Source organism: Delphinus delphis, chromosome 17 (genome assembly GCF_949987515.2).
Source record: "Delphinus delphis chromosome 17, mDelDel1.2, whole genome shotgun sequence".
NCBI lineage: Eukaryota > Metazoa > Chordata > Mammalia > Artiodactyla > Delphinidae > Delphinus > Delphinus delphis.
In genome coordinates, this window is record NC_082699.1 from 7787077 (window position 1) to 7802162 (window position 15086).

The following is a 15086-nucleotide window of genomic DNA, read 5'->3' on the forward strand; positions in this document are numbered from 1 at the left end:
CTTTACCATCTCCTTCTTCCACGTTGAAATGTCACCTGAATCCATGAATACCCTTCTTAGGCTGTGTGTCTAGCTCTACTTGGACAGCTCTGCATGAGTGGGTCTCAGAGCCTCCGGTTTAACACATTCAGACTGAACTGGTAGCCCTCCTCTGCTCTAGTCTGCAGATGTGCACTCTCGTGTATCCTAAAGCAACCCCCTTCCCTACCCTTTTACACTCATTTCTTCAGTTAATATGTATTGCCTTCCTTGTGTGTATTATTATTTCTGCCTGTTAAATATCTCTCCAAATTGTCCTCTTCTGTGATTGCTTCCTAATTGGACTCCCTGTGTTCATTTTTCAGTCCTCTACACTGTTGCCTATAAGATCTTTCTAAAAATGAAAATTGAATGTCACTCTCCAGCTTTATTAAAACCCTGAGGTGGTTCCTCACGGCTTCTGCATCAAACTCCTTAGCTTGGAAGGACAGGTCCCTTTATTTGCCAGTTCTCCCCTCTGTGTTCTTGTTAAACTATAGAGCGCGTCCACAGGGCAGTGCCCCTGACCTGCTTCCGCAGAACGTATTCTCCACGCTTGAAACGCCCTCCTTCCGACCCGATCCTTCAAGGGTATATAGTGAGTCTGATTCCTCCTCTTGGAATGCGTGACACGTGACACACCCTCCCTGCCCCCTTCACCACTCTTATGTGCTCCTTTCTCTGTATTTAGTCATTCCTGTGTCAGGGGTTTATTATCTTCGCACTCTCTCATGACTCTGTCATGACCCTTGTTTTTCACGTTGGCTCAACATGAGGACAGAGTTCCTTGAAAACATAGGCTGTCTTTTCATCTCGGCATCCCCAACGCCTAGCACAGTTTCTCCCCACACGGTAGATAATTGTTTGGATGGTTATGTATTTATTTAATTACTTTAACCTTACTCCTCTCCCCGCAGTCTTTAATCAGCTTATGCTTTGGTCTCACTTGTTAACTTGTAGGTGGAATTCTGTCCGAACCTTCTTTGCCCTAAGCATTCTAAAACCTATGAGTTTTGAAAAACACAGGTGAATAGATTGGCTTCTCCTTTGATTGGGAGCTCCCTCCAGTAGCCGCCTGGGGTCTTTGTGGTTTGAAAGAGGTTTTTTAGACCCAGGAGTAACTGCAGCAAAGATTATGGCAGGCTAGGGAAAGTACCCCTTCCCAAAGGCTGCAGGTCAACTTTTTAAAGGTGCCCGAATATTCTAGAAGTGATATATTTACTTCTATGATTCCTTCCTTGTTTTTCTCTGTGTATTCCCTCTAAATTAAAATTTCATTTTCTCGGAGTTGTACATTACCAAAACTTCAACAGTATTATATTTCCTTTAGGACCCAAAGGTGATAGTGGTGTGAATTAAACATATTGTTTGTCAAACAGTTGTCACTTTGTCAAACATTCTCAATCTCTTAGCCATTTGATGGGTGATTTTTCCCTAATATTCATCAATTTTACTTAAAATTAAGATTGGAAATTTATGTGAAACCAGAAGAATATATAAACATCAAAAACTTTTGAGGCAAAAGTTTAGTAATTAAAAATATCTTAAACTGTTGAAAAATCAGGGCTGGAAATTCCTGGCTTAGCTGCTAGAGCACTAAAGATATAGCCAAGATGACAGCTGAAAATACAGCCACCTGACCCGAAGACACTGGAGTAGGCTGCCGAGACATCTAACCTTGACAGGGTCAGTGGGTTTCTGTGTGGGGTGGGGCGGGGAGAACACCTGACAGTAAGGCTTTAGTGACTAAGACCAGTTTCAAGGCACCTTGTGAATACTTGCGTCCTGTCCTGCTACTTGAGATCTACAGACAGAATTTGGGTTGAGGGGACATCTTCCTTGCCTTGGGCTGTGTTGTAAGTGGTGGAACAGATGTTTCTGTAGAGCTGGAATGTAGCTGTAAACTGAAAGCTGTGTTACCCCTCAACCCTGTTCTCAGTGTCATGGGTACCACGGGGCTTTTCACTGGAAATCTGACCTGAGCTTATCAAGCTTCCAGCATCCCTTGAGGGGAGCTTAGTGTAACAAATATTTACTACTCCCTTCCACAGATTGGAAGGCTTTGCGGACTAGCGTCAGCTTCTCTGCTCCTTGTTTGGCCGTCACCCTAGGGGACTTCAGGGATGATCCAAACCAAACTAACTTTGAAAGTTACGTCCAATTTCTCTACTTCTAAACCAGGGTAGCTAAACACTTCTGAAGAAACTCATGCTGTTAGGTGCATGTTATGCACTTACACAACTATATAGATCACCAGCTACCAAGACTTTCCCATCAGCATTAGCGATCCTTCCACGTGTCGAAAGTAAACTCTTCATTCCCTCCTTGAAACCTGATTTTCTTCCTTTTTTATTTCACGGCATACCCTTCCACCTCAGTCACTTTAAGCCAAAAATGGAGTCATCCTTACCGTGTTCTTTACCAAGTCCTGTTAATTTCTCCAAAGGAGATATTAAGTTTGATCTTTGCCTTCCATTCTGGTTGCCACTGTTTTGTCAGGCCTTCATTTCTTACCTTGATTATAGTTCTCAACTCCTTACTGGCCTTCCTGTTGCCAACCTTCCTCCTTAGAATTCCTCCTCTAGAGCAGCCTCTGATTTTGTCCCCAGCCTGCTTCCTACCTTTTCAAGGTTCCTTGAGGTCTGTCGGGCCCTGTCTACCCTCATCCCACGTGGCTCCCTGTCCCCAGCTTCCCCTGTAACTGAGCTTAAAGTCTGCCTCTCCGTCCAGACCAGTCTTTCCTCCCCTTAATTTTCCTAATAAATGAGTGGGAGCTTACTTTCCTTCAAGCCTTCATTCACGGGGCTTTCTTCTCTTGACAGTTTTTTTACCAGCAGAAGCGGTCATGCCACGTTACCCTTCTAGACAGCTGTTGTGGAGGTTTTCGTGCTACGTGCCAATTTTGGATTTGCATCTGTCCTGTAGTACTCCCACATCCTTGAGGTCAAAGACATTCATGTACCCAAGTATATAACTGAGTGTATGCTCTGTGCCTGGTACAAACCAGACACTCAGTAAATGCTTGTTGAATGGAAGAACTAAATTACTAAGGAATTAAACATATCTGTGTTATAAGTAACACAAATATTTTGTACTTCCAAAAATAATCCTAGCAATCCACAATAATTTCTAGCTAGAAGGTTTTTAAGAGGATAATTGTGTGCTTTTTATTTTCAATTTTAGTGGCAACATAAGCAAAATAAATGAAAATTCCGTTGAATTGTGTTAAAGATAAGTGATCCTAATAAAGAGAGGATAAACGTGGGCAGAATATGAATCCTGCTAACCCTGCTTCTGCTACAGTTGTGCCCGGTCTTGGGCAAGTCACTTCTCCTTGGCAGCCCAGTGCCGTCTGTACAGTGAGAGTTATGACAGGTCAGTAGATGTAGCAGCAGCCCTCTTTGTTCTAATGAAACACAGGAAACTGGATGAAAGAAAGAAGAGCAGAACTACTCTACTTTGGAATAGGGGATGCCGCGGAAAGTGAGGGGGAGGGGGAGGAAATGGTGGCCCCCGCGGCATGTCCGTGAACGTGCTTGAAGCCGTTGCGTCGGGCGCGGTGTGTGGGAGGCTCTCCTGAAGCTAACGCAGCTCCAACCAGGATATTTTCCGTCACAGAATTCGACGAAGCTTCATGTGTAAACCGCCTGTCTTGCTTCTCGTCTGATGTTCTTTTCGCAGGACTTTCCTATCTGCATAATACTAAAGTCTTATCTCAATACATTTTCTTCTTTCGGCTCACCGTACACATTATATGTTGTTAACTTACCTTTTGATGCTTAGTTCTATCTAATCAGGATATTTTAATTCGCTGAGGAGGCTGCTCCTGAGTCCCCCCTTCTCTCGTTCCCGGCTTCTCCTCTCGTTCCCGCGGTGGTATGCTCCGACACCCCGTGGTGCCGAGGGCGGGCGTGTGCCGAGTCCGCCTGCGAGCCAGCAGGTCTGGACTAGGCTCCACGGTTGCCCTCCTTTTACAGAGGGGCAAAGCAGCAGGTCCAAGAGACACGTGTGGTAAGAGGTGGCGCTGGGCTTTGACCCCGACAGCCTGGCTCAGAGCCTCCCCTTCGCCATTCTGCTAGCAAACTGGGAGATACAGCTTCAGCCCGCACAATTAATTTCCTCGTTTTTACACATATTTTGAACTTCTTTTCAGAAATAACGAGAACCTGTGTAAATCACTTAGTATAGTGACTGACCCATAGTAAATATTTGGTAAATATTGGTTAGTGTAAGCTTTGGCAAATGGACACCTGGAATGTCCACAGCCTTGATTAGCATGGAGAAGAAAATTAAACAGCATCCTATAGCTCTCTGTTTCCCACTTCTCAGAGAGAACCAAAGACTCACATCTATTCAAGATGTTTAAATAAAACGAAGACACTTCCAATTTATTTTGAATTCTTACCTAACAGATGCTATAATTTTTATCTTGCCACCAGGTGGCAGCATGTTACACAAGGAAACAATTGAAATGTTATTCTGTTGTAGACTAGTTTTCAGTATTTTGCCTTAAAAACTGTTAAACCATAATAAAAACAAAATATTATTCCGTGTTCCCCTTTGTCTGTATTCCCCCTCGTTTGTTGTGAAGGCCCTCATAGCCCAGTGTCCATAGCCCACAACTAGACCTGCCTTGGTTCTGCCCTGCACACGCTGTCACTGTAAGCCAGGGCAGAGTTTACTTTTCCTGCATCTGCAACCGAAATGTAGCCCTCATACTGAGATTCTCCCAACTAAATTGTTTTAGTTCAGCAGCAGTAGGAACTACGGCAGTCGTCCTCTTCCCTGGACCTTCCATGGTACCCAGAGAAGGACCAGATCTGTGGCAGCAAGTGAATAGGTGCCCTTGGGTAACGGCCAGGTAATAGGTAGGATATACATTTTTAGTTCTTTGTGGTTATGTTTATTTTAATTTGTGCTATAGAAGTCCCTGAAAACTTACTTAAGTTTAGGTATTATCAGAATCATTCAGATAACTACTGCCAAGGGTTGAAAGATTAGTGTCTGAGGTGGAGGGCAATTAATGGCTAATGAAGGTAAAGGACTGGACATGGCAATTAATCAAAGTAGGGCAGAGCGGGGAGCTAATGGGAAAATGTAGAGAGAGTCAGGCTTCAGATACGGGTGTGCAGCGCTGCATGGGAAGGCCAGAGGCTCGCCAAGTTAAGTTGGCTGCAAGGAAATCTCTTATACTTCTTAATCGTGGATCTGCCTAGATTGTTTCACAGGGTTAATGAAATCCATTCACATCAGTTTCTCAGCAAATGTTTTTTCCTGTTCTATAATCTATTAACTAATATTCAGATTTGACTATATTTGAAACATGGAGTATAGATGAATATGTTTGTAATTCTGACTTGTCACAAAACCTGCAGTGATATTTAGGATGTCATGTTTTTAGAGTATTATGTTAATTAAGCAGTGCTAAAAATTTTCTGGAGTTATGCCATCATCTTGTTTCATTTTTCTGATAGTAAGGAAATAACTATTCCATATAAGTTAATTGTTACAAAATCTTTCCCTGGTAAACATCAAAACTCGTAAGAATAATGAAGACGTTTCAAGAACGTGTTTTGTGTTACTTATGTTAAACAGCAAATCCTGAGTCTCTCTCCCCTTGATGACTCGGGCCACCTTGGCCAACACATGCCCTCTTCAGTCAGGAGCTGTGAGCCCATCTTCACACAGGCCCACTGCTCCCGCAGCCGCTGCCATGTGCGGGCTCCCCCGTGGCCTCTTCCCCAAAACCGCACATGCACATCCCCGCTGGCCTCTCACACAGACACATCCTCACACTCACTCTCTTTCTCTTTCTCCTTCCCTCTCCTTTTCATAATTTGCTTCTGTAGCCTGGGGAATAGAAAAAGTAAAACTAGTTAAAATGATGTCTAAAATTGGAAGGAATTTCAATTTAAGACTGTCCTATTAAAGCATGAGCTTTAGGGAATTCTCTGGTGGTCTAGTGGTTAGGACTCTGTGCTCTCCCTGCCGGGGCCCCGGGTTCAATCTCTGGTCAGGAAACTAAGATCCTGCAAGCCACACAGCACAGCCACAAAAAAAAAAAAAAAAAAAAAAAGCATGAGCTTTAGTGTAAAGGCTTTTAAAGGCTTTGTAGTATCTATTTAGTTAACTTATTGTTGCTAATTTCTTCCTTTTTTTTTTTTTTTCCCCTGTGTTCTAGAGGTATTTCAGGTTGTTACATCTCTTCCTTGAAAGATACATATGGAGATTGATTTTTAGTGACTGGAGTGAAATGAGCAATGAAAGAAAATTCTAGTCAATTATTGTAACAGATATGTATCTCTTGTCTTTCTGAGTTTTTGAAGTGCTTTGCAGCTTTAGTGGACAGTTATTGTCCATGACAAGGAAGGCTGTTCTCTTAGAAGTTTTATTTTATCTCTACTAAGCCTTAACAGTATTTGCTTAATGCTTATTATGTTTGGGAACTCAACAATTTCAGTCCACAGCCACATACTTTGAAAAGAGGTGTACTGATGTCTACAGTTGTCACATTGGTTTTAAACTCTTAAGGACTTCTTAAAATTGATCATTAATTAATCACTTAGTAATATATATTAAATATTAATTTTTGCCATGATGTAAATAAAACAATCCATTTATATAGTGTCCTCTGTATAGTGTGCTCAGAGAAGTGGAAAATATTTTATTTCAGTGTCTTTAATATGTAATCAGAGAGTTGGATGACAAGTAAATTGTAGCATTGTCCAAAGAGTATTTCACTGAGATGATGGGAATTAGAAAAGAAAACCATTTGCTATATTTAATTATAATGGAGTTAATTGCATGTCTTTCTGATATAAAATACCTCTTACGTCCATTGGGTACAGCTATTCTTGAAGGTGCTTAAATAAAGTATTAAGTATACTATTTAAGTAATAAAATAAGTAGTGACTTGGAAATTTTAGCATAAATAAAGACATAGCCTTCTTAAGCCAGTTTTTAAAGTGATTCATCAACAGATTAGCAAAAAGCCAATTTATTTACATCCAATGGCACATGTAATAATGACTTTTATAATATAAATGCTTGTTTATATGAAGTTATAACTCATTTATGGGACCTTGTAGTTCTAATGTTCTAGTGAAATGTACACATGTGGGTGCCCCTGGCAGGAATTCCAACTCTGTGAATTTATGAATCTGTTGACTTCAATATTTAGTTAGCCTGGCCATCACCGTAATTGACATGTTATTGGAAATAGAGTTAGGTTTTCCCTTATTTATAAGGATAACCTCCATTTTGAGGAATGTGAATCAATTCATAGTTGGCTGACAGCCAGTTTCTCCTTCACTTGAGCTCCAGCACACACTGGAAAAGCACACTGGCTTCCGAAGTGCCTTGTGAATCTGCAGTGATTAATTCTTCTCATTATTTCTCTGCAAGTTCTCGTGACCCTCTCTGATGGTTCGATCAGCCACTTAGAGTTGATGCATATTCATTCCTCTGCGCGCCTGCCGCAGTCGCTCACGCGCCCTGCACTGACTGGTGTGTTCTTGGTGCAGTAATTGAGCGGCAGTAGATTGATTGCTCTGGGGAGCTGTAGGGCCTTAAAGGTGAAAACATATCAGTCCTGTTAATTAGGAAACAAAAGCTCTGGTGGCAGGTTCAGCAGTCAGATATTTACAGTGTAGAAAAGACGAAAGATATGATGTGTTCCTCTCCATGGACCTGTTTACTTTTTAAATTTTGAATTAGGTCTGTATCAGTAGTAGTGGAGAACAGCCTTCTTTTATGAATTTTTATAGAATGCTAATTGAATATAATATTAATACTATTATCTCTCAAATCTGATAGTTTAGAACCTGAGTTTGTATACACCTTCTGTAGCATTGGCAATAATGTGTAAAATATCTTAATGTCTTACATAAATATAGAATGCTTTTGGATTGATTCTGGTATTTAGAGGCTTAATTTGGTTACAATGTTCTCATGCTAATTTCTTGTCATTTAGTAGTATGCTCTATGGGAAAAGGGTGAAACTTTATTCAACATGGCATAGAAGTTGAGCTGCCTTTATCTCTTTATCATAAGCATCCTTTGATTATTACCCCGCGCCACCTGCCAAACTGTATGTTAAGTAATACATTGTCTGGGAAAAAGGATCCTGTATGGAACGGTGGCCTCCAGAAGTAAGCTAGTTTCAACATGGACATCTATGCAGCTTATCTAATTGACATGTTTTTCTCAGGTGTGCTGTTCTTATGTTATGGTCTCCCCCTCCCCCTTCCCCTTCTCCAGTCATGAATTTTTTTCTTTTGAGATATAATTCACATACCATAAAATTCACCCTTTTTTAAAGGTGAATTCTATGGGTTTTAGTATATTCACAAAGTTGTGCGACCATCTCCACTGTCTTCCAGAAGATTTTCATCACTCCACTCCTTCCTTCCCCTAACCCCTGGCAACCAATAATTATTTTCCTTCTGTGGATTGACCTCTTCTGGACATTTCATATAAATGGAATTGAACTATACGTGGTCTTTCATGTCTGGCTTATTTTACTTATTAGCAAGGTTCATCCTCATTGTCACATGAACCAGTACTTCATTTTTTATGGCTGAATACTATTCCATTGTATGGTTATACCACATTTTGGGTTTCATTCTTCAGTTGGTGAACATTTGTGTTGTTTCCACTTTTCGGCTGTTGCTCTACTGGCGTTAGTTCCCACACGTCCTTGTCTTGTTCGTGATCTTAGAGGGAAGAGGCTTTCAGACTTCACCGCTGGGTATGATACAGGCTGTGGGTTTTCTTAGATGCTGTTTATCAGCTTGAGGAAGTTCCCTTCTATTTCTAGTTTGTTGAATGCTTTTATTGTGAAAACGTGTTGGATTTTGTCAAATGCTTTTTCTGCACCTATTAAAATGCTCATGTGGTTTTTGTCCTTTATTCTATTAATATGGTGTGTTCCATTGGTTGATTTTCTTATGTTGAGCATTGTAATATTTTATGGAGCTTTTTATATAATGTTCTCTTACTGTGTGGTTTTAAATAATTTGAACCAATTTCTCTACCTTATATTTCAGGCATTTATTAATACAGCAAAAGAAATTTATGAAAAAATCCAAGAAGGAGTCTTTGACATTAATAATGAGGTATATATATATATATAAATATTATTGGCTAGTTAATTTAGAATTGAATTTTAATTACTTGGAGTCAAGATTTCTACTTTTTAAAATTTGTAAAATGGATCTATGATGTCAGTTAACAGATAAGTTTATAATCTTCTCATTGAAAATTTGTTATATGTTGTATAATAGCTAAATGTTTATGTTCTAGTGAAGCATCACTTTATCTATGAAAACGGATTAAAATAAGTGACCCTATCCATTTATTGCAAGCAATGCAAAATAATATAAATCCTCCAAAGAGAGAAGAAAATCCACTTTCATCTACACATCCATATGGTGTCATCTGCTTTGGGAATAATTTTCTAGTGTGTAAATGCGTGTGTGACGTCAGCTAATGCAAGGTGCTCTCTCCATTGTGTCTGGTGCGGAGAAGGGAGGCGTCCAATTGGAAGTTACTCCCAGTTCAGCATAGTGTGTTTTCAGGAGCCTGAGTTAGTATATGTAATTGGCAGTTGGCACTAGTTGTTTTGTTTGTTTTTGTGGGTTTCTTTTCTTTTCCTTTTTTTTTTTCTTTTTTTTTTTTGTAAAATTATTTTGAGCCAGTTTTGATCAACATGATGAGGATAAAATGTAACTTTGAAACAGATAATTCAGAGTGTTTACCAAAGGCCATCATTTTGACCTAAATCACCACTATGCATTTGTCCTTATTTATTTCAGAATTTTTATGTGGATAAGAGCATATTATTTACTTTTACATAAATGTTTCTGCCATTCTATAATAAGACTTCTTGCTTCCAAGAGAAAAACCCTTATTCCTCCCCCAGGTGCAGTGAGGAAGCACCGTGTTAGGAAGACATTGTGTGTGCATCTCTTGGCATGTGCAAGAGAGCCTCTTTATTATCTGTCTCAATATTCTTGGCTAAAACAAACAACAGTTTGCCTAGGGTTTCCAAAAAGTGTTTGATTTTCCAGTTTCTTTTAATTTGTAGTGATAAAGTTTCTAACCCATACTTTCCAGGCTTATATGGCAACAGACCTTGAGTTAATTTAAAGGCGACACCATTCAGAGACTAATGCCATATAAATTGAACAGTAATTGGGCGTCTTTGTAAAGGGCATGTTCATTGTCTCTGACTGGTTTCATATAGTAGCTGAGTGCTTTACTGTGCCTGGCGTGGCTTTGATTGCAATGTGCTGTCAGGAGCCAACAGGCCGTGCGATTTATCTGGCCTGATGCCAAGTCTGACTTCTTGATTCCTCAAGAAGTTGCTACCAGCCCAGAGGGGGCAAAACCAATGAGCCATAGGGCATGCTTTTTATTAAAGAGGAGTCAGAAGAGCGAAAAGAAACCACATCAGCTGCTGTCAATACTGAGCTAGTGCCAGAAACCCCAAGGCTACTACTGTTGCAGAACAACTGCCAAGCACTATAAATCTGAGATTTACTGTGACGTAAAGTTTCCTTAAGAGCTTAATTTCTGAAGCTACTGTATTACTTTTCTCAGAGTGTTGTATTTTTAGGTAAAATCCACTTGAGGGAGTGAGGGTTGAGACATAAGTGTGAGTTTGATGAATGAAAGAACCACTCTGTGTGTGGGTTCTTGGCAAGCTGCCATGTCTTTGGGGATCATAGAAATTATTGATGACACAGAACACTCATATGCCCTTAGCCTGTACAGCTGATTCAACATGGAACAGAAACGCTGTCTAGAGGAAAGATTGTACGTTGTATTAGAGGAGCATAGGCTTTGCATATTTTTCTCTTTTAAAGATTACGTTTTAAACAATCTCTCCATTGTGAGATTTCCCTTAAAAGCAGCACTCTGGTTTCTGTTAACGCAGTACCTGGTATGATAAGGAATTGTTTGCAGGAATATTTCCACAAGTATTATTTTAAAAGGAAGGAACATCCCCTGAGAGATATTGTTTTAATTGTTGTAAAAATCTGCTTAGCATATATATATATATATATATATTTTTTTTTTTTTTTTTTTTTTTTTTTTTAGTTGTTTGGTAAGATTGTGCCACTAAGAAACCAGAGGATTTCTTAAATTTAAATTATACTGTCTGGTTGGCTCCAGATACATTTATTATCCTTCTGTCTTTCATTCCAGGCAAATGGCATTAAAATTGGCCCTCAGCATGCTGCTACTAACGCCACGCACGCAGGCAGTCAGGGAGGACAGCAGGCCGGGGGAGGCTGCTGTTGAGTCTGTTTTTACTGTCTCGCTGCCCAGAAGGGGCTACTCACCTATTCTTTCACCCTCCTGCTCAGCTGAGACATGAAACTCTTCGAAATGGCTTTATGTCACAGAAGAAGACTTTAATCCTTCAAATTCTTGTATAACTTTGAATAAATGGTTAATGTTCACTTAAAAAGACAGATTTTGGAGATTGTATTCATATCTATTTGCATTTGATTTCTAGGTCAATTGACGTGATTATTTTTGTTAAATGTTGTCTTGTGCCCTTACCTACGAACTGAATTGTATTGAACACTACAGAGTCATCTTGAGTATTTTAAATCGGTTTGTGTAGTTAGGTTTCCCCACACCTGTGGTTACCTAATGTTTAATATTATAGAACTGTCCTCAAAAGTTTGTCAATTTTCAAGGCTATAAGGAAAACCGAAGGACTCTTTTAATTCTGTATTTATCATTTACTTTCTGTATATATAGTTTATAACCTGCTTGGGTGTAATTTGCCAAGCTTGAATTCTTTAATGCATTTGCATAAATTCTATACTGTTTAGAGCTTAAAGCTACAGAAGCATCGTTAGGAATTGCTTGGACACTGAATTTTAAACTTTTTGACATTGTTAACAAGCATGTTCATCTTTTTCTTGTCACTAGTCCGAGAGAAATATGCTTAATGTACATTCTAAAGGCTATGTGTGTGTTAACCTGTTTTAATGCCAAAAGTTTGTTATTTGTCCACAGTTTCTTTAAGACCTCTTCAGAAAAGGATTTGTTTGCCTTAATGCAGACTGTTGGGTAAAAACACAGTATAATGAGTGAGGTGGGCGGAAGAAAGGACTCCCTCTGCCTGAGCGACTCCAGGAGGAATGAGTGTCCACATTTAGACGGCACATTATGAGGACTTTAATCTTTCCTTGAACACAATAATGTTTTCTTTTTCTTTTATTCACATGATTTCTAAATATATTTTTCACGCAGGACAGTTTTTCAACCCTTGATGTACAGTGACTGTGTAAAATTTTTCTTTCCGTGGCAACCTATAATCTTTAAAATATGGTGAGCATCTTGTCTGTTTTGAAGGGGATATGACAATAAACCTACCAGATGGAAAATCCTGTTAAAAGTAGAAAAGCTTTAGTAATTTGCTCAGTGTGGTGGTTTTATCCTTCCTTTTCTTTTTCTCCCTTGGACTATAATGAAATTGTTATAGCAGTGCAAATAAAATCCTATGTATAAAAGTGTTCTTTTTTTTTTATGACCACATCATTTTTTAAGAATGCAGTTTTTCAGTCCATCCACAGCTTTTACATGTATTATAAAGCACATTTTTTTTTAAGGGTCAGGATGTTTAACAACACTACCCTTTTTAAAAATTTTGCTAGAATGTGATAAAAATCTTTTTACCGTATTGAAATTCTTTTTGTTATTGATGATGTAAGCAAGTATTTTAAGTATGAAACTAACTACTTTCAATCCGCTCACTGACTTCAGCTTTCTACCGGTCTTTCCTGAAGATTCAGCAGTGCTTTGTCAAAGCTTTGACATTACTCCTGTGGGAAGTCACCCAATGCTATCTGAGTTTTTTGCTTTAACTAGCTCCTAGAGGACAGAGAGAAAGGTGAGGGGAAATTGAGTTTCTTGAGTATTTTTATTATGAACTTTTTTTTTCTTTAAAGTGGTCTTATCAAATTCACTGATCTTACCATTCACTCTCATTAGTGGTGAGTAGGACAAGTTAAGACAACTAGAACTTGTTCTGCTCTGTACCAGGAAGAGGATGATTCTTTGGGAACTGTTTTTTTTTTGTTTGTTTGTTTTGCTGTACTTGGGCCTCTCACTGTTGTGGCCTCTCCCGTTGCAGAGCACAGGCTCCAGACGCGCAGGCTCAGCGGCCATGGCTCACGGGCCCAGCTGCTCCGCGGTATGTGGGATCTTCCCGGACCGGGGCACGAACCCACGTCCCCTGCATCGGCAGGTGAACTCTCAACCACTGCGCCACCAGGGAAGCCCTGGTAACTGTTACTTTTAAACTGCTGTTAATTTTTCCAGAAACTTAATGTGTTTCTTTTCCATGCTGTCTCCTCTAATTCTTTTATAAATCAAGTGTAAGAAGAGAAAGTCATGGGGAAAACAAACAACAACAAAGCACATGTATTTTAATAACCTAAGAAGAGCTGGAGCCCTCAAATGCAGCCCCTGCACAGTAGCCTTAACCTGCCTCGGCCTTGGGCCACAGGGGCGGGTAGAGGACTTCTCCGTAGTTGTCACCACTTTCTCTACAAGTTTCATCTGCCATTAAGGAACATATGTGATGAATCCTTTATGTCAGTCGACAAAACGGTGTTACCGTCTGGTTTCTACTCTGCTGTTTTATTATCCTTGTCACAAATAATGTAATAGTGGCACCTGGAACTAAACGCTTTAATACTGTAATTAAGTCTTTAAATGATCTTTGGTCAATTTTGGTAGCACCTATGGACATGTTTTAAGAGCTAGAAAATCAGTCACAAAAAATAAAACTTTTAATGTCTCAACATGTAACATTCCAAAGTTGTAATCTTCATAAATATAGTGTTATAATTTGCCTTCTGGGTTTAACAAAACTGGATTAAGACCAAATTTTTGGAAGAGTAGTGTATAATTAGATATACAATTCAAACAGTACATGAGAGTGAAACTATATCTTCCTACACAGTTTATTTTTATTTTTTTATTGAAGTATAGTTGATTTACAGTATTGTGTTATAGTTTCAGGTGTACAGCAAAGTGATTCGGTTATATATGTATACATCTATGTTCTTTTTTAATTCTTTTCCATTATAAGTTATGTTTTTAATTTTAAAATAGCCTGTTAAGAGGAAAATAGTTCCTGTTTCTAATCGTTCTAATAGTGAAGAGAGTAGGAATATATATGATACCAAAATGTGTCTAATCTCTCAAATGATTTGTGTTTGGGACACATTAAACATTTATTCCCTCATAGGTAGTGAAGCTCCATCTAAGCTCAGTACTAAGGTTGGCAGCACAGGGTTTGACTATGTGAGCTAAAAATTAATACCACAAAAACCCATAATAATGCAAAAAGATAACCCTGTTCCATAATAAATAATTGACTATACAAATGCATGAACATATCTACCTGTTTCCTGGAAAGAGTTCACATGTGCTTCAGTGTTCAAATGAGAATAGAGCCTAACCCCATAAGTAGAGTATCTCATGTTGCATTGGTATATACTGGATAACACTACTTACTTGGCTGAAGTCATGATGGGAAACTTTAAGCTGCACGTGTATATATTCAGTGTTCATTAGGTTTAGAAAATCATCAGGCCAGCTCTTAAAAATTGAAGGACAAAGGACCAAAAACCTGATAGGAAACATGGAAAAAGACAGTTCACCAAAAAATGAAGTAAAAGTATCCCTAAAATATGTTTTAAAATTCAGACAGTTAGAAATGCAAATTAAAACTGAGATGCCATTTTTCAACTATGATATTGGAAGAAGTTTAATACAAGTATGACAACACATTCTGTTGGTGAAATGTCTCATATGTTGCTGGTGGAAGTGCAGACTGATATTAGCTTTCTGGAGAGGAACTCAACAATACCTAATAGAACCAGGAGATACTTACCTGTTGACCCAGCCTTCCCACTTCTAGGAAAATACCCTGATGATACCCTCCAACAATGCGAAAGCACATGTGCACAAGGTTGCTCACTGCAGCATTGGCTGTAATTGCAAAATAATTGAAAATGACCTCAGTGTCTTTACAT

General features: G+C 39.1%; 1 protein-coding gene across 3 annotated transcripts in view; it reads left to right on the forward strand.

The window, feature by feature from the left end:
- Window positions 1-14732, forward strand: part of RAB2A (RAB2A, member RAS oncogene family) — a 76543-nt gene extending 61811 nt beyond the window's left edge. For 2 of the 3 annotated variants that reach the window (XM_059994687.1, XM_059994688.1), the window contains exons 7-8: window positions 9066-9134; window positions 11230-14732. In XM_059994687.1, coding sequence (XP_059850670.1) covers window positions 9066-9134; window positions 11230-11325 — 165 coding nt within the window. In that variant the 3' untranslated portion in view covers window positions 11326-14732. The remainder of the gene's footprint in view (window positions 1-9065; window positions 9135-11229) is intronic. The other variant, XR_009516577.1, reaches the window with a different exon arrangement.
- Window positions 14733-15086: the final 354 nt, after the last annotated feature.